Source organism: Nansenia antarctica, assembly GCF_963989245.1.
Source record: "Nansenia antarctica genome assembly, chromosome: 15".
NCBI lineage: Eukaryota > Metazoa > Chordata > Actinopteri > Argentiniformes > Microstomatidae > Nansenia > Nansenia antarctica.
This window is the reverse complement of record NC_137685.1, coordinates 5,860,769-5,883,561: the sequence shown is the minus strand read 5'-3', so window position 1 is coordinate 5,883,561 and position 22,793 is coordinate 5,860,769. Positions and strand designations below refer to the sequence as shown.

General features: G+C 42.3%; 3 protein-coding genes across 4 annotated transcripts; 1 reads left to right on the top strand and 2 right to left on the bottom strand.

The window, feature by feature from the left end:
* Positions 1 to 2,838: 2,838 nt before the first annotated feature.
* Positions 2,839 to 8,702, top strand: gata1a (GATA binding protein 1a; the record flags this gene model as incomplete). The annotated part of the gene is made up of 6 exons (XM_080545871.1): positions 2,839 to 2,948; positions 4,730 to 4,944; positions 6,271 to 6,780; positions 7,174 to 7,319; positions 7,619 to 7,744; positions 8,412 to 8,702. The coding sequence occupies exons 2-6, from the start codon at positions 4,731 to 4,733 to the stop codon at positions 8,700 to 8,702; spliced, it is 1,287 nt and encodes a 428-aa protein (XP_080401997.1). The 5' UTR covers positions 2,839 to 2,948; position 4,730.
* A 4,100-nt stretch (positions 8,703 to 12,802) lies between these two features.
* LOC308171010 (bcl-2-like protein 1) lies at positions 12,803 to 15,337 on the bottom strand. Of its 2 annotated transcripts, none has more exons than XM_080545873.1 (3): positions 15,222 to 15,337; positions 13,812 to 14,498; positions 12,803 to 13,500 (listed from the first exon to the last, which is right to left on the bottom strand). In XM_080545873.1, the coding sequence occupies exons 2-3, from the start codon at positions 14,361 to 14,363 to the stop codon at positions 13,357 to 13,359; spliced, it is 696 nt and encodes a 231-aa protein (XP_080401999.1). In that variant the 5' UTR covers positions 14,364 to 14,498; positions 15,222 to 15,337; the 3' UTR covers positions 12,803 to 13,356. The 2 variants fall into 2 exon arrangements, with proteins under 2 accessions (XP_080401999.1, XP_080401998.1); XM_080545872.1 differs by having other exon boundaries at positions 15,190 to 15,263.
* Positions 15,338 to 15,742: 405 nt separating this feature from the next.
* On the bottom strand, positions 15,743 to 21,720 carry adnpa (activity-dependent neuroprotector homeobox a). The gene is made up of 4 exons (XM_080545867.1): positions 21,588 to 21,720; positions 20,874 to 20,986; positions 19,544 to 19,636; positions 15,743 to 19,072 (listed from the first exon to the last, which is right to left on the bottom strand). The coding sequence occupies exons 2-4, from the start codon at positions 20,979 to 20,981 to the stop codon at positions 16,643 to 16,645; spliced, it is 2,631 nt and encodes an 876-aa protein (XP_080401993.1). The 5' UTR covers positions 20,982 to 20,986; positions 21,588 to 21,720; the 3' UTR covers positions 15,743 to 16,642.
* Positions 21,721 to 22,793: the final 1,073 nt, after the last annotated feature.

Sequence of the window (22,793 nt, the reverse complement as noted above, 5' to 3'; positions counted from 1 at the left end):
CTCCTCACTCTGAAACACACGCACGCACACACGCGCACACACAAACCGTTTACTAATTTTGGAAGGGAAACTGCTGGAATGTTTGTTTTTATATTTGGAAAACATTATCTGATAAAACACACAAGCAGGAAGTTGACCAGTTGTCCAGACAGACAGACAGACAGACAGACAGACAGACAGACAGACAGACAGACAGACAGACAGACCGACAGACAGACAGACATCTGATATATGGGGTAGTGGTGGTCTAGTGGATAGTGAATTGGACTTGGGATCGGAAGGTTGTGAGTTCAAATCCCGCCTGAAGCCACACCACTACTAGTGTGCCCTTGGGTAAGGCACTTAGCCCTCAGTTACTCCAGGGGGAATGTCCCTGTAATTCGTAATTGTAAGTCGCTTTGGATAAAAGCGTCTGCTAAATGGCAAAATTATTAAAATTATAAATTACAGACAGACAGTCAGACCGACCGACAGACAGACAGACAGACAGACAGAGAGGCAGTAGTCCCTGGAGTATAGTGGTGTCTGAGAATGGCTCAGCAGGCTCTGTGTGGTACAGATAAGACTTCTGCTTACACAGAAACCTGATTCTTGGGAACCCCAATGTCCCCTGGCCCTCTCTGTCCCTGCTGACTCCATCATCAAGTCAGGTACATACAGTACCATACAACTGCTCAACGGTACTGTACTTTGACCTCCCCCTTTATCAGTTTTAGGTAGACACTAAATGTGCATCAAGGACATGAATACTGTGTGCGTGTGTGTGTGTGTGTGTGTGTGTCTGTGTGGTGAATGGCATCCTGTGACAGTGCATTGAGCACATCAATACTATGAGTGAGTGTGTATGTGTGCGTGCTTGCATGAGTGTGTGTGTGTGTGTGTGCGTGCTTGCATGAGTGTGTCTGTGTGTGTGCGTGCGTGTTTGTGTGTATGTGTGCGTGCTTGCATGAGTGTGTGTGTGTGTGCGTGCTTGCATGAGTGTGTCTGTGTGTGTGCGTGCGTGTTTGTGTGTATGTGTGCGTGCTTGCATGAGTGTGTGTGTGTGTGTGTGTGTGTGTGTGTGTGTGTGTGTGCGTGCATGTGTGCATGCGTGCTTGTACACGTGCGTTCATGCGTGCGGTGAGTGGTATGGCGTTGCAGCATGCCGTGGTCCTCTCTGTTCCCTCTGAGGCAGTGCTGGGCCTGTCATTCCTAGCCTTCTCCTTTCATCTTGATAACCTCTTATCAGAGCCGAGCAGCTCGCTGACAGAGTCACCAGCCACATCCCTCGCCGACGCTCTCCTAACACAAACCCAGAACGAGCCCTCATCATCCCTCCCCTCCTTGCTCTCTCTCTCCCTCTCTGTCTTTCTCTCCCTCCCTCTGCCTCTCCCTCTGTCTCTCTCTCTCTCTCTCCCTCCCTGTCTCTGTCTACACAGACGACATTATTTCTCTTGTTATTCTTTTGAGTGAGCCATCAAGCTCACACGGTCTGTCTGACTTACACGGTATGCTTTCACCAACAGTTAGGCTCTTGCTCTTCACTGTTCAAATTAGGGAAATAGGTCAAGATGCTCAGGTTGGTATACACAAAATGTGTCTATTGTGGCATTTAGTATACACTAGAATACAATAGGGTCAAAATGTTTTTGTTTCCGTGTTGTTTCTTTGCTGTCTTGTTTCCTACTCAATTAGTCCAGGGTAGTGAGCTCCATTAAACTGGTCTCTCATGCAATGAACAGGTTCACTTCTCCCTAACTCAACTCTCTCCTAATTTCCCTGAAAACTGTATAATGAACAAAGTAGGAGGAAAGTGGGGGGACACTTTGACTACCAAATGACTGTGACAGCGTGAGCCCTGTCTGAAGCATGCCCATGTCCAGACCATATCTCTCTCCATGATTGCAGCACCTATCCCGATTTGCATGAGTGTCGTCCATTCTAAGCTGCGCTGGACCACAGAGAAATGTAGTCTTTGCATGTCTTATTTGCTTTGTTTAAATACCTATCGCACGTTTTTTCCATGTGGGTTTGGTATTATCAGTGTTGTATGTATATTCATCAACAGACAGAAAGAGTGCCCGCTGTAAAGTAGCTGAATTAAGATGTACTGTAATTTTAGGAGCAAGATACAGCAACAAGATTCTATATGTAAAGAAAGGTCCAGTATTAGCTGTAAAATCCTGAGATATTAGTCAAGACGAGAAAGACGTTGATTGATTTTTATTGATTTTATTTGGGGAAACACAGATTCAACTGTCCCAGAGGATAACACAACAGTGTGGAACAGTTATTTCCACTGTGGTACATTGGGCCAAATGAAACAATGCAAGACCAGTCGCATACAGTATTTGTCATTTACCAGGCCTGCTTCGCTCTCCCTTCAGAGGAAGACTCTTAGCTCCTCTGATTTCAGTTTTGTTTCTTTCTTATGTGTTAGAGAGACATGAGACTGGCTGTGTGTGTTATCATTATATAAGTACGCAACCACAGCAAGAAGAGTACAGAGGACAATGGAATAAAGTGGAACAACTTTCTCTTTGGAGGTTACTCTTGCATCCGATCACAACTTCACCCTTCATCCCTGGTTTAGGAATACAGCTGACCCCCCCGTCAATGATAAAGTGTAAGGAGTCTTTGTGTAAAATGTTGATGCCGAAACTCTAGTAAGTTACAACTGCCTATGACAGTAGATCTACCCCAATGCACAAATTATATATATCTTCGTATGGCAGGAACAGGAGGTGTGTCTTTCAAAAAAGTTCTCCCTAACCCCTCCCACGTCCTAACCCTAACCTCAGTCAGTTGCTTGAGGGCGACTAGACCTAATTTATTAATCTGGAGATTGGCCCACACGCATACAGACACAAGAACCTTGAGTGTTTTCCACTGTTTTACCTGGCCGGGTACCATAGAGGCCTTATCCTCCTCACCTTTGACATACTGTACCTTCCTCACTAGAACTTCAGGTAGGTGCACCTTGTCTGTCTCATTACAGTGCTACTGTACATACTTTGTGACGTTAGAATTATAAGGTTCTATCTCCATGTTTGTCAAAATTGAGTTTTGTACATAATCTGATCCATTAGGTGTTTATTAATGCCTGTGTGGTGTTATTTTTAAAATGTTGACATTTTCTAGTTAGTCATTCATAAAATACAAAGGTTCCATCTCACAAATCATAATGGAATGTAAAAACTTTGACGCTCAATATCTCTGAACTACCCTAAACAGAGATAGAACCTTATCATTCTAAACGGAGATAGAACCTTATCATTCTAAGCTCACGACTTGTCTATCTGCTGGAGTGTCAAGGGACGTTTTTGTACCTCAACTTCTGTTGTTGGATTTGCTGGGACATAATAGAGATGATAGATTCTAGACATGGATGTATCACTGAATTTATTGGAAAAACTATAGGCAAGTCTGCTATTTCTGAGCAAACAGTGCTGCCAGAAACTATGAAATGAATTAATCAGAAAACTATTAAATATTTGTATGTGACTTTATTGTAAGTGAAATTGAAAATCATGCTGGTCCCAATTTAATATGCCACTTGATTTGTTTTCCATTGTCGGGTGGCTTGAACTCAGCTGTAAATTTGTGACAATAGATTTCTATTAATCAGATGAGATTAGGGTTGAGTTACGTTCACTATCACTGGTGCTGCTATATTCAGGATGATAATAATGTGGTCTATCTGATTCTATCAGGCCTTAACAGCCTCCTCTCGTTTGTCTTATCAAAAGTGAATAAAGATATGGTGCAAGATCAACATCGTCTCTTCTAATCAGGCCTACTGTTCATACAGAGCACAGAGTAGTAGAGACTACTTCTCTTATTTACAGAGCATGATCAATGTATTAGTTCATCTACATCAAAACATGCCATCAAGTGAACTGGATGTAATCAACTTATCTTTTACTACACCTTGATTGTACACCTTTATGTAACGCTAATGATTACCTATCCAGTGTTATCACATCGCCACACATCTGATAAGTCCTAACTTATCAAGTGTTGAGTATGCTCAGTACTCAAATTAATTAATTAAATACAATTTGGTTGACTAGTTCCTTAAAAGAACAAACTTTCAACTGACAATAATAGAGTGACACTTCTCTTCTCGCAAATTCTCTTTACATATTTTTTTTTTTTAAATAGAAGTTCCTTAAGGTCACTGGTTTGTAGTGTGCAAACGTTTTGGTCACTGTATATAGGCCTGTTTATTTTTAGACTTTACTTTCAGCCACAGTCAAATGAGGATTGTTGAAAAGGAAGTTTGAAGAGATCTTCTGTTGAGTGACGACCCTGATATCTTGAAGTTACATGGGTTTCCATAAAATAGCAACCACACAAATACAGAACTACAATAATTCCTTTTGCTGTAAATCACATTGTTTTACTGAGATGCTGGTCCTGCTGTTGTTTCCCTAGTTTATACAAAAAAGAATAAAAAAACACATTCGATTTTTTTTGTGTGTAGTAATTTGGGATTTTATTAAAGAAGGCACCCACTAAGATACACTTCATATGACATTCATATGATGTGGTCCTCTGTGGCTCAGTTGGTAGAGCATGGCGCTAACAACGCTTAGGTTGCGGGTTCGATTCCCGCTGGGACTATATATGCTGAAATGTATGCACTCACTGCAATGTAAGTCGCTTTGGATAAAGGCCTCAGCTAAATGGCATGTATATGACTCCCTTCGAATGACCGATTTCTCCAAATCCTGTTTTGTCGTCTCAGAATGGATGATTCTTCAGAGCAGTCACACTGGGTGTCTCCGTCTCTGATTAGCTCTGATCCGCTAGCCAGCTTCTCCTCAGAGGCCGGTCTGTTACCTCCAGGAGAGGAGGGGGAACCCTTCTTCTCCAACCCCGACACTGACTTCACCAGCCTGCCCTCCTACTTCTCCACCCCCAGCCACAGCAGAGCCTCGTCTGCCTACAGACACAGTTCTGGTCTGTACCTCGTCCCTCTATCCATCCGTCTACAGTGGCTATAGAAAGTCATCATACCCCTTCACTTTTTCCATATTTTGTTGCGTTATAGACTACATTTTAGATTAATTAAATACATTTAAAAATGTCATCAATCCACACACAGTAGGCTTCTAGGCTACCCCATAATGACAAAGTGAAAATACGTTTTTAGAAATGTCTGCAAATGTATTATAATTGAAACACAGAAATACCTCATATGCGTAAGTATTCATACCCTTTGCAATGACACAAACATGTCATCAACAAATCACTCAATAAGTTGAACTGAGTCCATCTTAATGCAAGGATAATAGTTAATGTAATTTTGGAATCAATATCTTTTTTATAGGGTCTCTGATTTGCATAGGAATCAATTACACACTGTGTGGATCAGGTTGTCATTATAAACTGAGCAAATGGAGAGAAACAAAACTGCTCAGGAACGTGACCCTGAGGCCTGGGGAGACTCACACAAATGTACAAAGTTGAAAAGGTGGATCATCTCAGGCACTCTACAAAATTGGTCTATAACCAAGTGGCCAAAAAGAATCCCTTAATGGAAAAATAATCTCATATCCATAATTGTGTTTGCAACAATGAATTCAAACGATACAGCAAAAAAAGTGGAAAGAAAAATTGAGCACTTGCAATGCACTTACTGCACCATCTCTTGTGTGAAGAATAGTTATGGGTATATTTGTCACTGGCAGGGACTGAGGAGTTTGCCAAGATCAAGAGAAAATTATACAATTTGCTGAGTTGGTAGAGACATCCTAATCTACACAGTGTGTAATTGATTCCAATGCAAATCACAGAGACCCTATAAAAACAAAGATATTCATTCTAAAATGACATGCACTATTATCCTTGCATTAAGATGGACTCAATTCAACTTATTGAGTGATTTGTTGACATTTCTGCTTTTTAGCTCATTTTAAGAGTGTCATAGCAAAGGGTATGAATACTTATTGCACATGAGGTATTTTCTGTTTAAATTGTAATACATTTGCAGAAATGTCTAAAAAACGTGTTTTCACTTTGTCATTATGGGTCATTGTGTGTGGATTGATGACCAAAACATTTTATTTAATCCATTTTAAATCGAATCCAGAACACAACAAAATATGGACAAAGTGAAGGGGGTATGATGACTTTCTATAGGCGCTGTAACTATCCTTCTACCCATCCATCCATCCCTCCATTCATGCATCCATCTTTCTAAAAACCTACTGCAGTGCCTTTTTGATTGCTGTTGACCCTTCATAACTGTCTTTTACCACTCTAATTGTGACCCATCTCATACAGTTCGTCAGGTGTACACCTCCTCCCCCTCTCTCCTGGGCAACCTCCAATGGCTGGACGGGCCTGGCAGCCACTCTCTGAGCGCTCCTTACAACACATCATCCTCAACCTGGACAAACAACCCTTTCACTAAGACTCCTCTGCACCCACACACCCCAGCCTCTCTGTACGCCTCCAACGCCACGCCCTCGTTTACCTCCCGAGATGGTTACTCTTCCCCAGGCAGGGATGGAAAGGAAAGTCCCAGGCTTCAGGAGGCCTTAAAGGCCGAGCGATTGAGTCCTATGGGCGGAGGAGGAGGTGGAGGCAGTTTCCTGAATCTCACCTCAGCCGCTGGGGGTGTGTACACACATTCTCCCCACTCCCATCCACACATGCTGGGCCCCTACAGTTCATACATGACCTCTGCACAGGACTACAACGCAGCGGCCCTCTACTCCTCCCCCGGGGCGTGGATGAACCCCTCCTCGTACTCCCCTAAACTCCGTAACAAAATGAGGATGTCACCACCAGGTGAGCATAATGTCCTCCACACCCTCTCACCTCGTTTAAGGTCAGTTAATGCACTGTAATGATCGAATTCAAGTATTTTACATGTTGCTATGTAGAGCTGTGTGGACATGTTTCAGGTATCAATTAATTTGTGACGTTAGAATTATAAGGTTCTATCTCCATTTTTGTCAAAAATTTAGTTTTTTACATAATCTGATCCATTAGGTTCAAGAAATTTTTGAGTTAGTAATTCATAAATTACAAAGGTTCCATCTCACAAAACATAATGGAATGTAAAAACTTTGATGCTCAATATCTCTGAACTGCCCTAAACGGAGATAGAACCTTATAATTCTAAGCTCACGAATTGTCTGAAAAAAGGTCTGATATAGTGTGTATTTGTGATTGTTGCAGAGGCCAGAGAGTGTGTAAACTGCGGAGCCACAGCCACCCCTCTATGGCGTCGGGATGGGACGGGCCACTACCTGTGTAACGCCTGTGGACTGTACCACAAGATGAACGGCCAGAACCGACCTCTGATCCGGCCAAAGAAAAGACTGGTATGATTATTTCAGGACAGGATAACATATTGTGGTGTGGGCAGATGGGTAGCGAATTTGTGAAAGATTAATTAATTTGTCAAGGACACATGTAATCTCAAGTTAGGGTTCAACCCACCACGATAAAACGGAAGGTAAGAAAATACACTTAAATTAAATAAATAAGAATACTATTATTCTACTATTTGTATAATTATGAATAATTAATTATGGTATTGTGTTTTTTTTTGTTTTATTTTAATCAACGAGTCAACATGAATTTCATTCTCCACAGAATCATCTTCTTTTCTCTGTTTCAGATTGTCAGCAAGCGGGCAGGCACACAATGTGCCAACTGTCACACCAGCACCACGACACTGTGGAGACGCAACGCCAGCGGGGAGCCGGTGTGCAACGCCTGTGGACTCTACTACAAGCTGCACAATGTGAGTCAATGAATCAACCTGATACTGACTTGACATGATATTACTGACTTGTTCTGGAATAGATTTCAGCAATAACCATAACCAGTTCACCACCTCTGCTGCTGAAATGCGATTGAATCCTCTAGCCATAAGATCCCACTGACTCCACTGACTTATTTTCAGAATAGGCTTTTAGATACACCTGTAAAACTCTACCTCAACCTGTAGTTTTGCATCAGGGAGGAGGGAGGAAGGAACAAGGGTATGTAGAATAGAATAGAATAGAATAGAATAGAATAGAATAGAATAGACTTTATTGTCCTTGTACAGTTGCCTATACAATGAAATTGTAGTGGTTCTTCTGAAGGTGCAAAAACAGAAAACGACAAATATTACACACTAGACAAATTAAAAAGCGAAAACGCTATAAAACAAGCTAAGAGACAATGAGGCCCGTGGTGTCATAAGTGCAAATAAAGACAACAATCTTAAGAAAATAAAAACAACTATAAAAGCAAGCTAAAAGACATGAGGTCAGTGGCGTTATAATACTGTAATAATACTGTAAAAATATATAAACGTATAAATAGGCACTTAGAATAGAGTTATTGCACATTTCTATTGCACTTTTTCCCCTGTACTGTACCAACTTATCTGAAGTGAAGCAGCCACTCATCTCTTTTCACAGGTCAACCGCCCTCTCACTATGAAGAAGGACGGTATCCAAACTCGGAACCGCAAAGTGTCCAACAAGAACAAGAAGGGCAAGAAGAGCTCCATGTTAGAACCGTACCTGGACTTGTCCCAGGGTGCACCCCTCGATGAGCATGGTGGTCCGTACTCTTTGGGCCCAGGGGGGTCTCTCCTCTCTTATACCCACACCCCTCACCTGATGACCCCACACTCTGCTCTGCACCACTCTGCCACCATGCCTTACACCCACCACCCCAACACTGGCATGGTGCCTGCACTGGTATGAAACACAGATTGGACACACCCATGCTTTACCATATCGTGACGTTAGAATTATAAGGTTCTATCTCCGTTTAGGGTAGTTCAGAGATATTGAGCGTCAAAGTTTTTACATTCCATTATGCTTTGTGAGATGGAACCTTTGTATTTTATTAATTACTAACTCAAAAATGTCAACATTTTATAAATAACACCACACAGGCATTAATAAACACCTAATGGATCAGATTATGTAAAAAAACTCAATTTTGACAAAAATGGAGATAGAACCTTATAATTCTAACTTCACGATATATATGTATAACCAGGTTGATATGGTTAACTCCTTAAGGTGAAGTACCTCCATCCACATCATCACATTTCTAGCTTTTCGGTGGCGTAGCTGGTTACAACATAACATGGGGTATTTTGGTGACAGTCACATGTGTCGGCAATACAGAGGACACAGGTTTGAGACTCATATGAGCTCGGAGTACAAAAAAGCAATACTGTTTGAGGCAACGTCACACCTGTTACATATGCAGTCACGCACGCTCATACAGAGGCAGTAGCACATAGGGACACAGTTTATGAAGTTGATCTTGTCTATAAGCGCTGGACATAATAGGGACATTTTTACAAAGATCAAAAAATACACTTTTATGGATTGGATTTTCTTTTTCTTCTTTTGACTGTATTTTGTGAAAATCCATATTTTGTAGATATATGAAGGACTTAGGAAAGTTAGGAACGTCCGACTGTAATAATAATTTGTCTGGGTGACATAAGGAATGCTTGTATCTGTATTTTGTAAATACATATCAAATTGTCTAGACTACAGCTGTCATAGCCTTTTATCAAATGTTTGTAATTTTGGTAGAGCAAGGTAATGAAAGGGTGTTCAAATGTGAAAATATATGTTATTTTTACTTGGATAAGTACTACAGTATGTTTTGTATTTGCTACATTCCTATATTTTCTAAACAAGCTCCACATAAACAATAAACATGTATGTATTTCGTTCAAAAACAAAGAAAGCTTACAATACAATTGTCAATCTATCGTTTCCTTTACCAATATCTGGGTTTGAGTCATTAACCTTGTTGTGTAAAATGGTATTTTAATTCTCAGCACTCTTTCTGGTACTGCGGTGAGTGCTCCACCATAGTGGCATTGTACTCACTCACTGAGGCATAATAGTGCCTTTGTAAAGGCTGTGTAGAGGTAGATACTCTGACAGTACTGTATTGGGAGAACCGGGCATGCAAATCCATTTTCCATTAGAGTGAAAGTGACAAACACATTCAACTCAACTTCAGGCACTTGTGCCAAGTTCTAAATTTAGATTGATCTCACCTAGGTTAACAACGATCTATGTCTATGTCTATCTGTCAATGTTCAGCATAAAATGCCTGTATGCTCATTGAGTTTTTAACGCATAACACCATTTCCAATTTCCTCTCTGTATGATATGGTGATACATGAATGCAAAGGTCATTTGCTAACATGTCTAAGCTTTGTTAGTCAGGAATGACATGACTTTGCATAAGACAGCACGGTGCAATGACAGCACTTGATATTTTTCCATTTGCCATTGTTGTCACTCCAATAATCAATGCAGAGACAAGTGTAGATAGATACTGTATAACAGTGAAAGACACTGAGCAGATTATGAGCTCAAATTATTTAGCCCTTGGAACAATGCCACAAAAGGTGGTGATTAATGAAAAACTAAAATGTTTCTAGCAATTCGTGAGTTTAGAATGATAAGGTTCTATCTCCGTTTAGAATGATAAGGTTCTATCTCCGTTTCTGGTAGTTCAGAGATATTAGAGAGTCAACGTTTTCACATTCCATTATGTTTTGTGAGATGGCACCTTTGTATTTTATTAATTACTAACTAAAAAATGTCAACATTTTAAAAATAACACCACACAGGCATTAATAAACACCTAATGGATCAGATTATGTAAAAAACTCAATTTTGACCAAAAATGGAGATAGAAGAACCTTATAATTCTAACGTCACAAATTCAATAATATTAACTCTCTGTGTCATTTATTCTCTCTCTCAATGGTGGGGAGTGGGGCTGGGCCAGGTCAGTACAGTGCCTGTCAGACTACTGATAACTTATCATCTTAGCAACAGACTCAAACAACCCACCTGCTGCCAGAGAGACACTCTCACACACACACACACACACACCCACACCCACACCCACACACACACACACACACACACACACACACACACACACACACACTCACACACACACACACACACACTCACACACACTCACACACACACACACACACACACACACACACACACACACACACACTCCCTTACAGTTACTGATTCAGGACGACTGCACAGGTTGCCAGATGCACTTGCCTGAGCAGACCAATTCATCGAATACAGATAATGATGTAATGATAATATAAACGTGATAGAATGATATGATAATATTCACTATGACTATACTATGACTATTCAATATGACTACCAGTGCTCTCTGATCACAGAGTCATCTGCAGTCCTACTGTGAAATCACTGAACAAGATCAAAAAAGGGCTTTTCTGCCATCTAAATTTCCCATAACTATCTCAATCCCTCCCCACATTCTGCCTCTCATTAAGCACAAGTTAAATGATTGAACTATTTTCAAAACGATCTTTCAAAAGAGCCAGAAGCAGAGGGGATGTGAAATGATATGACAAATAAGGAAGGCAAAGGGTGAGAAAGGTTAGATTCTCTAAGACTGAGTGTCTTTTATTTTATTCTTCTGCACTTTCCTTAACTGGTTTTCTATGCTGTAGCTAGCCAGCGAAGCTTTGGGGAAATGGCAACAAATGACAGGGAGAGATTAGCAACCACAGGCTCTATCAGCCTGCTCAATAGGCCATCCGTTGGTGCCACGGCTTATACCCTTCTCTCCTTCTCTCCTATCTTTCTTACGCCTTTCCCATTCACACTTTCAGTTTTATTCCTTGAGTAGTAATCTCATGCCTATGTTTATATATGTATATGATATGATATATCTATACATACTGTACATACATACAGGTGCATCTCAAAACATTTGAATATCATGGAAAAGTTCATTATTTTCCGTAATTGAATTCAAAAAGCGAAACTTTCATATATTCTAGACTTCATTACACATGAAGTGAAATATTTCAAGCCTTTTTTGTTTTAATGTTGATGATTACAGCTTACGGCTCATGAAAATAAAAAATCCAGTATCTCAAAATATTTGAAATATTAGAATATAATTTAGTTGAATTTATAATAATGTATTGGTATTCTGCCTCTCACTGTTAAAATGAACCTTATATATTTTTTTAAAGACTGTTAATTTATTTGTAAGGGGATAAACTCACCAAATCAGCAGGGGGTGAAATACTTATTTTCTATGAGTCTATGCTTTATAGAGAAATGCAAAGTGAAATGCAAAGTGAGGGACAAAAATAAGTCTTACACAGTGTGGTTGAGTTGGACTCTCTGGAACTGGAACACATACACTATCTGTCTGAAGATTAAAATGTGATTTAAAATGGATTGATCAACATGTTCTATTAGTTCAAAGATGACATGATCTTCATTCTAAATCAAATAGATCATTTTACTGGACACTCTACCACCATGGAGCGCTCAAGCAGAAAATATGATACTGGCACTAAATCAGATACTTTTTCTTGGAAACAGGATAGGTATTCCAGGTATCTTGCATTGAGAGTTGAGGTTGAAAATCATCACTCCACAAAGTGTTTATATTGAGAACATGCGCCCCCTAATGGCAATATATGAGAATGCAGCATGAGTAAACCTGAATTCATGACTTTCCCTTATGTGTTACGGTACATGTGGGAAAACTAGGGTTAGGGATAGGTGCTAGGGTGACTTGGTACATGCTGGCATGTCTAACCCTAACCCTAACCCTAACCGTAGCACCCTAGCACCTAACCCTAACCCTAGTTTTCCCACATGTATCGTAACATATGTACTACTGCCTTGGCAGAGAAATCACAATGAAATCAAATGATCAAATAACACAATTTTAAAAATACAGTTAAAACATAAATATGATGTTTAATTATTTTGTGCATGCCTGAACAAAACATTACAGAAATTGCCAGGGAAAACAGATGTTTGGGTTAACATCATCATGGAGCAAACACAATACAAATGTAATATTTTATCATTTCTGAATGCAATTGGTCAAATGTGTCATTTGGAAATAATGACTGTTACTTGGTCCTTGGGTATGTTTAACAAACAAACCTTCAACACAAACAGTCTCATCACACAAGCTGTGCTATTTCTCCCATTCCCTCTTCGCAGTAAAGCAATTCCAGTCTTGCCTGCAACATGCATATTTCCAAAAATAATTTAAATAAAAACAATACTGAAACAAAATAATATTAACAATAATAAATCGTAAGAAAATAATGTCATAAAATATTTTTTTTAAATGTTAGCGCAACAGGACGGGTGGCGAGTAGTAAACAGCTCACCAAGCTACATACGGATGCCTTAGCCAGGGCTATCAATTGGGGTTTTGTCAGTGTCAGTGCACAAGCAGACCAGGCTTATGTAAACAAACTATTAAGTTATATTGTTGTTGATTTAGTGTTGTATATGTATTGTGGATAAACTACTAGCGCGATTGCAGATTTCTTCACTTGTGTTTCCCTGTGATGAGAGAGCAGACCAGCACCCCTGTAAGCAGCACCACCCCGACTAGCAGCCATCTTCTCAGGCTCTCCTCGGACCGTCGAACCTCTGCGGCTACGTCCCTACCAAAGATCTCCACAAAATGGTCCTTTCATGGAAATGACAGAGAGAGAGAGAGAGAGAGAGAGAGAGAGAGAGAGAGAGAGAGAGAGAGATATTAATAGAGTGTACTTTTGTTTGTTTCCCACCCATGTGTCCTAATGGTATTCCATTAAATATATATAAACAATATATATACACTTAAAGTGAGTGTAGCAATGGACACACACACACACACACACACAGTGACCGAGTGTCGTCAGCACAGAGGACAGAATCCCCAAATCCGAATATCATTAATTATCATAACAACAGAGGTGGCTAATATAGAGAGAAACGACCCTGCCCCCTACTACTCACCCATCCTCCTTGGCTCTGGATCCAAGGCTGGATGTGGTTGTCTAAGTAAGCGGTCATCCAGTCAGCGATGCGTGCCACCAAGTAGCTCATATCCTTCTCGACACACTCCAGACACAGGGCGCCTCCGAAGGCGAACAGGCCCACCACACGACCCCAGTTGACCCCGTCCCGGAACACTTCGTTCATCACACTCTCGAAGCTGTGGTAGGCGGTGGCGGGGGTGATGTGGAACTGGGAGGAGAGGTCTTCGAAGGCACGGGTGTAGCGCAGCTCAAACTCGTCAGCCGAGTCCCGTAACGCTGCTTTCACTGCCTCCATACTACCTCCCCTCTGGGCAGATGACCCAGACAGAAGAGCCAAACTGCCTCTGTCTCCTCCGTTCCTGCTGTTGTTCACCACAGACCCATTTACAATGGATGATGCATTTGTTGCCTCATCTCCCTCAGTCTCATCACTGGCACCTTCCAGTTCCCTCAATTGAAAACCTGGGTTCCTCTGGGACAGTTTATAGCTTATAAAGAACATCACCAGTTCTCTGTTACTGTAAGACATCTTTTCCCACCCCTATGCACCCTCTCCTTCCATCGACTCTCCCACCATACCTCAGTCACTGGAACTTCTGGAATGAAGGCGGCTTATCGGCCGAGTAGCTTACTGCTCTGCTGCATCTAGTAACCTAAAAGCACCCTGGAGACAGAAAGACATGTTAGTAAACGTACACCACGTGAAAACAGGGGGACTGTGGACTGTCTTGTTCCCCATGGCAGCATCATAGATAAATCACCAATAAGAACTGGTGAGGTGGTGTGGGCCAACGAACCTCGGTCTGTCTGTGCAGTTTACACACTGCAAAAAGTTAATCTAAGTAAGATGAAAGGCAATATGCTTGTTTTTTTGTCTGACATCAGATATTTTAAGATATATTTGACTTGTTTTAAGAACATCTTGGCAAGTGAAATCTTCCTGTTCTGTTGGCAGATAATATAGCTTATTGTAAGCAATATTTCCCCCATTTTATTGCTTTTTTTTCTTGTTTTTGAGAGCTGACTTTTTGCAGTGCAACAGTACATCTTCAGCGGCTAGCCAGCTAGCATAGTGACTGTGCTAGGGTTAGGGTTAGGTCTGTCGTTCATGGTTTGGGTTAGGAAGCACACAATTTGCTTTCCACGCTGCGTTATTATATAGCCATTTAATGAGATCTAGTGGGGTAAAAAATATATAATTAACCTGCTTGTTTTTAGGCAATTTAGCGTCGCTAGCTAGCTCCTTGACACCATCTGTCTGAGTCAGTTTAGGCTAACAGTTAGCTTTAGCTTCCCATTTCCATAGCAATAAATATGTTCTAACCAAAACAATATGCTCTAACAATCATACTCACACTTGTAAACAAGAAGGATGTAAGTTAGCTACCTCCTTTCAAGGCAGAGTTATCGATTTTCTTGAATGTGAAAGCTCCTTTTTGTGTATAAAAGCGTAATACAATTTGGACATATTTGCAGCAAGGGAACCAGTAATGCAGGTTGGCCATTGGCCAGTTCTGTTACCGTGCGTCGGACGTCCCCCCTCCTGGCAATGATCACAACCAATCAAATTGATTAAATACAAAGGAAGTCACGTGGGGTCGCTTTCATCAGTGTCACAGCGAGCTATTCCGAAGTGTAAACCCTATATCAGAGGTGTGTTCCAGGTTCCCCTTGCACAAATAATAATCGGTTGTAATATAAATGGAAGACAGCTAATAATAACTGCTAAGATTTACACACCTCTCTCTGATGCAAGTCAGAAAAATTGCGTGATGCTTGATTGTGTTATTTGAACAATAGGTTATATTGTTTTATGTAATAACACATTTTAGCACCCACCCACACACACTTCTCTTACAACTGTATCAAAGGAATATCTTTATTTAAACAAAGTAAACATAGGCAATTGGTATATCCTGCTATTTCTAAACGTGAAGTGTCAATATAGTAGTACACCATCCCTCTACTCAGCTGAGAGGGCACTATGTGAAGAGCACTGTCTTTATTCACATACATGATCTTTGTGACAGAGATAGATAATCAATGAGTAACACAGTCTGAATGTACTGTATGCATAATTCTAGTGTAAGCCTACAAAGTAAGTATGTACAATGTTACAACCAATATTTTGTTATACAAGTCTTGCAGCACAATTAAGCTGGACATGATTTCAGCATACTTTAAGTTCATAAAAGTTTGTTTCTCAATACTGGTACTGTTTAAGTTCCAAATTTATTAATTTCATCCTTTGCCGTACTTATTCATCAGAGCAACACATCCAGGTATTTTGGCCCCCGCCCCAAATATAACACACTCATCTAGGGACTGACACGGCAAGTCTGTAAGGACTTGACTGGAAGGTTCCCACTATTTACCATTTGCATCCCCCCTGCGGCTTTTCTTTGACTGTCCTTCGCTCTTTGGGGAAGTAAAGAAAATCGTAAACTGGGACTTATTTGAAATATTTGACGTGCAAAAATACTACGCGTCAGCTTTTAGGCATGGTGACATTAGCTTTTCCAATAAGGGAACCAGCACTTTGCCGCGCTCGATTTCGCCAAAAAGGGGGCGTGGTCGTCTGATGACAGGGAGGAGGTGACGTATGACTGCTCTGATGAATAAGTCCATCCAACTTTTGCGATTCTCGTTTCCCCCCCCGTCAGTCACACCCAAGCTTTCCTATACCCAAAGGACTTAAGAGTCTTATACAGTCCAACAAATTCTCCCACCCCTTATACAGATCTGAAGGTAACTCGTTTTGATGCACCAGATTCCTCGACCCCCAAGGCACCATGCTGGAGCTGGGCACTAGCAGAAAGTCATACAGGTCTTTGATTGCCCGTCTTGCAAAGTGCTCCTCTCCTCCCTCGAAGGCCCGTCGATGTTTGAAGAGATCTCCTCATCATCATCTGGCAGATTTGAGTCCTCTGGGGATCTGACATCCACATGCTGCGTTTGGTCAATTTCCCCATTCTCAGAAGAGGCCTTCTCTTCTTGTTCCGGTTCACTATCAGAGTCAATAGATATGGGCTGTGTGTAAGTACTCAGCTTGAGAGTACAGTTTATTGTCTCAATTTGCTTGCTTTGGTCTGCTGTGTTAAGTGCACTACTAGACGACTTACGGCCTAAAGCCAACCTCCCCGTCCCCTCTGAGGTACCGGAGAGTTTTGAACTGTCCTCAAAGTTCATGTCGTGCGTGAGTTTCTTGAGTGCCTGCATGTCGAAGCCGAGGAGCACCTTCAACCTCTTGGTCTCACAGTCTCTCTCGCATGACCTCCGTCTGTTAGCAAAGTGGCTGGCTATATCTGACTTCCACAGCCACAAGCTCGCAGACAGCTTTTCCTCCTCCTGCGGAGACAGATAGGGACGCTGATTGAAGTAGGTAGTGAGAAAGGCTTTTCTCGCCTCATAGGTCTTGTGCTCATAGCTCCTGGGGTCCAACACAAGATCGACAGACTCCCCCAGCACCGCAGCACCACTGGGGGAATATCCGACTTCGTTGTTCATCTTCATCCTCTTCGGGTCAGACAAGGTCGTAGTGGGTAGCTGACGCTTTAGGAAACCCGCCCCGGAAGAGTTGAGTGTCAAGGCGGACGACTTGATGCCCTGGTCCTTCTGGGCCCTGCCCACAGCTCTGCACTGCACGAGGTGCAGGGTGATCGTGGAGGCCACCATGTTGCTCGTATAGACCCCCAGACAATGGATGCACTTGTACGTCATCTTCTTCTCGACGGGGTGCATCGTCTGGAGCACTTGGTGTCGTTCCCGCAGGTGCTGTCCCAGTGCATCCGTGATCGGGCCCTTGAGGATGGTGAAACACAGTGGGCACAGGGTCTTCCCGACCTCACTGTTGCTATACACAGTGGCTTGAGGGATACTTCTGGCAAGTGCGTCGTTCTTTCTGTCGGGCATCTTTGACGGCAACCTCTTCATTGTGGCTGAAGAGCTGTTCTGGGCATGGTTGGCCAAAGACGACTCCTGAGCAGACACGGGTTCCTTCATGTTATAGGTGATAACAATAAGTTGTATGTTCTTGGGCTTACCCTGCTGAATTGTGAGGTCAAAGGTGAGGGGTGATGTGGCAGGAGGACCCACAAAGTCATCTGGGTGGGCCTGCCCCACGTGCTCTAGCATCTTCTCCACGTTGTTGAAGGTGGAGTGACACTGAGGGCAGGAGAGCCCATGGATCAGCATGTGGTTAAGCAACGTGTCACTGGGCAGATATCGATTGCAGAGCAAACACTTGCTGGTGAAGTTATGGATCTTCATGATGTACTTTGCCATTGCCCACACCTTCTTTGCCTTGTGGGCCTTCTCGAAATGAGCACTGTATAGATTTTCGGGGAAGAGCTCGTTGCAGACAGTGCATATCTTCCACTTCTGTGTCTGGGCTGTGCTTAGGCCGGTCGCAGTTCCGGGAACCTGTGACGGTGGAGTTAGGCTCTTTGACAATGAGGAGCCTCTGCCCTCTCCACCACTGCCAGGAATTGTGATACGCACTTGGCCAACAGAGGACTGAGTCTTCATCCCTGAAGGGCCTTGCTTCATACTGGCTCCCATCATATGGGTAAGCTGCTCAGCGGTCAGGGTGCGGCCCCCAGGCGACATCATGGAACCCTTCTGGGCTGCCCCTTGGTAGTTTGGTGCCCTGGACACAACGACGTTAGCATGTCCGATCATAGTCGTCACCTGAGAGCCGATGCGCTCGTGATATTCAACGACATGCTGCACTAGCGCCTCGTAGCTACGGGTTGAGAACTGGCAGCGCTTACAGAGGATGTTGTTGCCATTGACGCCGTTAGCCCCGTTTTTGAGTGACGCTTCCGATACCATGGCAACATAGGGTGAGACCACATGCTGGAAGTGCTCCCTGTAGATGTGCCTCCGCACCACATTGTACAGAGGGTCCCGATAGGTACACTTCTTGCAATAGTACATGGCCCTCTCTACGTTGTCTCCTGGTGGTCTGGCCTTATCCGGCCCCTTCTGACCGACAGCAGCAGCAGCCCCTTGGTAGGCCCCCCCCACACCTGGGCGTGCGCCACTGGGTATGTGGAAGATCTTGACATGTGTCTCCATAGTCCTCTTGCTAGCGGTGAAGGTGCAGTAAGGACAGTTTAGCAGAATGCGGTTCTCAAAGTTGTGTCTGTGGACATTGCGGAAGTGGTTCTTGTAGCCTGAGTAGTACTTGGAAGAAAAGGAACACTCAGTGCAGCAGAAAGGCTTTGAACGGTACTCCTGTTGGGACACACAAACAAACAAGGGGAGAGTTGTGAGTATGCAGAATTACATAAATAAAAAAACTAAGCAAGAGAGAGAGAGAGAGAGAGAGTGAGAGAGTGAGTGAGAGAGTGAGAGAGAGAGTGAGAGAGAGTGAGAGAGAGAGACAGAGAGAGAGAGACAGAGAGAGAGAGAGAGAGAGAGAGTGAGGGAGAGAGAGAGAGAGAGAGTGAGAGAGTGAGAGAGAGAGAGAGAGATAGTGCTAAAACTAAACTAAGCAAACTAGGACTTGAGTGGTTGTTGGTTTTTACTTAATAATCAGGTAATAGGCTAATCGGTAATTTAATTGAAAGAGAGATTAATGTCCATTCATCCAATGCTGATACTTATTTTTTGTTATGACCACCATAACAACAAATGATCATACAGCCCAAATTAAAGTTACGTTCTAAACTATAAATAGATATTAATGTTGTCGAGGTGACTTACCTGTGTCTTTGAGTATGACGGATCCCATAAACAGATGTCCAGGCATACCGTGTTCTTCACAAGCTGGTCATTGGGGCTATAGTCTTTGAGATCCTATGTTTGAAAGATAGCAGATAACAAAAGGAGGAAAATAATCAGACCGCATTTACCACAAACTGAACACCGCTGATCAAACTGGATAAGCTGTAAGATGTTTTTCTGAATCACTTCAATGTTACTTTCTTGTAGGGGGAGGGAGATCATAACACAGCGCATTGTGAATGCTTAGGCCTGCCCTGAGGTAAAAGATAAGCGAAAAAACTGTCTTAAGACCCATTCACGCAGTAATTTTCTTAGCAACGCTGGAATGTTTGCAACATGCGCAGCGGAGTTGCGGACAGCGAAGAAACACCTGATAACTGAAAGATTATCTGAAATGGTTGCTGGCTATCAGGGATGAAAACAAATCATGGTTTAAGCTTGAAGATTGTTCGGATATTTGGCTTGAAACAACTTACCAGTAACAGCATTGTCTTACACAATGGTTGCCTCTGCAATGATCTGGTTATATCTCAAAAACCCATCAAGTTTGAGATCAAAAGTAGCCCGGCTAAAATGTGCTGTCATATCGTTTATCTTGGGTTACAGTGTAGAATACTTCTAACTGAAACAATAAATCCGTTTTTTCCAGCCAATGTCTTAGTTATTAAATGACCTTGAAACTAGCGATGGACTTGGTTAGCAATGCAGCATTTATTTAGGTTGGAAATGTTCACAGAAATCAGCAGATAGTTCAATGCAATGACTCAGCTAACTGAACCAGGCCCATTCAGCAGCTGTGCAAACTTAACAGTATATGCTGTTTAACGTGACTTCAAACAACAACGGTTTCTTGTTTTTGTCAAAATAAATAGCAGTGCCATAGAAACTAATGGGAGGGAGCATGAACATCACAAATTAGGATCTAATTAGGAATCTAATTTGTGGCAGATTCTTTCTAATTTGAAGATTGGTACCACGTCCTATAAGACAGGTCGAGGCCGAGGCTCGAGAGTGTTGCGTAGGAATGACGCCACCTGTCTTAATGCCTGACAGTGACAATGCAGCAACAATTTATTGAGCAAACACCTGCGTATGAACCAAATAACCCGGGACTCTGTCGGCTCCCATTCACACCAAAACTCGACCTCGAAACTGTTCAATGTTCGGAGGGAGGTGACACTGAGTCGAACAACTGGTGGGTGGACCTATTCACATCGAACCTCACCTGAGTGTTACCCGGGTCGGTGTGTGCTCCAGTGTGAATGGGGTTTAAGGTGACAAGGTGACAGCATGTCATGCTGATGCTCACCTCTACCTGCTCCTTGCAGTACTCAAGTCCAATGTCAGTCAGTGCCCTTTTCACCTGTTTCCTGGCTCTCCGTAACCTCGTGAGGTTGTTCACTGGTAGTTGATACATCTTGACTGAAAAGGCAAGAAAAATAAATAAAAAATACAGGGAGACAATATCAATCCTACCTGGTGTGCTTTATTATGTCTACCTAAAAACCTGTATTGTCTATTAATGTTGATAACATATAATTAATTATAGAATTATACTACTGGGGATGCCATCTAGACAGCTTGGCAGGGGATGGGACCTCTGGTACAACATGTTCTCAGGACACTTTCTCAACTTGGACCTAATTAGCTAAACTCTGATGAACTATTGCAAATGTGCATTGCCATGGTTAGCTAATCTAAAACATTAAATGATTCGGTCGCCTCCCTTTGAGAAACAGCAATCACCACAACCCGATATGTCACTTAGCTAACTACATAACATCGTTTGACACGTTCCTGAGTAGCTTTGCTCTCTACCCCCGGTGTAATAAACAGCTAGCGAATTGTAGCTAGCGAATGCAGCTAGTAGCTAGCAAGCTAACTAGCTAAGCTAGCTTTCATGAGATGTGGAAAAGTAACTAGCTTAGCAGAGAGAAACGGTCTGGTGAGAGGCAAATTCATCCTTGGTGTTTAACTTAGTGGTGGCAACTACGTTTCTCCAACCTGGCGTGGCCAAACTCACCTTAAAATACGACAATATGTGTCTGAAAGACGTCCGTCTGCTGGCGGTGGTAGCTTAGCTTAGCTAAGGGCTAACTGAAGCTAACTGAACTCAGTGGTGCGGTGTCCTCCTGGTCTCGCCGGGCTGCGCGTCGTTCAGAACCTCTCATTCATCTGCTTTAAGCTTTCTGTAATCAATCACTAACGTGCAACAAATAGGTGGGACAGAAGTCTAGATTACACATCCGACATGGCTCAGTTAGATGATGAGTATTAGCTGTAGCTGAAGTTCTCCACACCTCTCTGAGGTTCCTTGGCTTTTAGCTCCCCGGCCCAAGTGGATCAACACACACAATCCAAAATGGCGAGGAGAAAAAGACGGAAGTGAAAAAACTGTTTTGGGCGGAAAGAAGTTCGAAGAGATTAGGGCCACCAACACGAGTTTTAATTTCTCCCGAAAGGGGGGGGGTATATATTCTGAGTTTAAAGTCAGAATTTCTGAGAAAAAAGTCAGAATTTCTGAGATAAAAAGTCAGAATTTCTGAGATAAAAAGTTAGAAAAAAATTAGATAATGCACATATTCATTACCTAGCAACCTAGATGCTCTATTTACAGTTTGCATTGGCTGCGTTCGTAAAATCGCTTTGGAATCTGATCAGCTCTCATGGAATGCCTCTTGTCCAATCAAATGACTTGGTCCCTTTATGACGTTGACCCAGTGTGCGCTCCGGCGTTCTCAGAGCAAATTTACGAACGCACTTTACATTGTGGCAGTTGATGCACCAGTGTTTTCGTTTGAAAACGTGGGATAGATTTGTCCGTGAGTATCAGTATTTACATGTTACAATAAGGTTAATGTAGCTAAAATATACATTCTAATTGTTGAGTTTATATTTGTTGGTTTGATGTTGTTAGCCTCTTGTTGTTAGCCTCATCATCATCTTATCTCATCCAAACTTATTCCTCTAGTTATACCCCATCTCTTGTGCAATGTGCTCTACAATCTGGGCCCATGAATGATCGGATCGGTGAGCAGGGGCCAACTGTAGCGCCATTCATCTCATTAAGTTTCATACTTGGATTCAGTTTTGTATAACATATATAATATACTGTATGTATCCTTTCTTTAGACAGTATAGGCTGCCCTGAACGAACTAGCTGTCTCCTTATACATACTGGAGGTGAGTTCTGCTACTTTCTTCGGAAGCACTTGCTTTTGTTTGAGCT

Coding starts and splice junctions, on each gene's coding strand:
- LOC308171010 (XM_080545873.1), bottom strand. CDS start 14,363: ATGTCTTACAGTAACAGAGAACTGGTGATGTTCTTTATAAGCTATAAA. Junction 13,501..13,811: donor TCCAGAGCCAAGGAGGATGG/GTGAGTAGTAGG, acceptor TTTCCATGAAAG/GACCATTTTGTGGAGATCTT.
- adnpa (XM_080545867.1), bottom strand. CDS start 20,981: ATGTATCAACTACCAGTGAACAACCTCACGAGGTTACGGAGAGCCAGG. Junction 19,637..20,873: donor ACTGCAAGGAGCAGGTAGAG/GTGAGCATCAGC, acceptor TTTCAAACATAG/GATCTCAAAGACTATAGCCC. Junction 19,073..19,543: donor CGTCATACTCAAAGACACAG/GTAAGTCACCTC, acceptor GTGTCCCAACAG/GAGTACCGTTCAAAGCCTTT.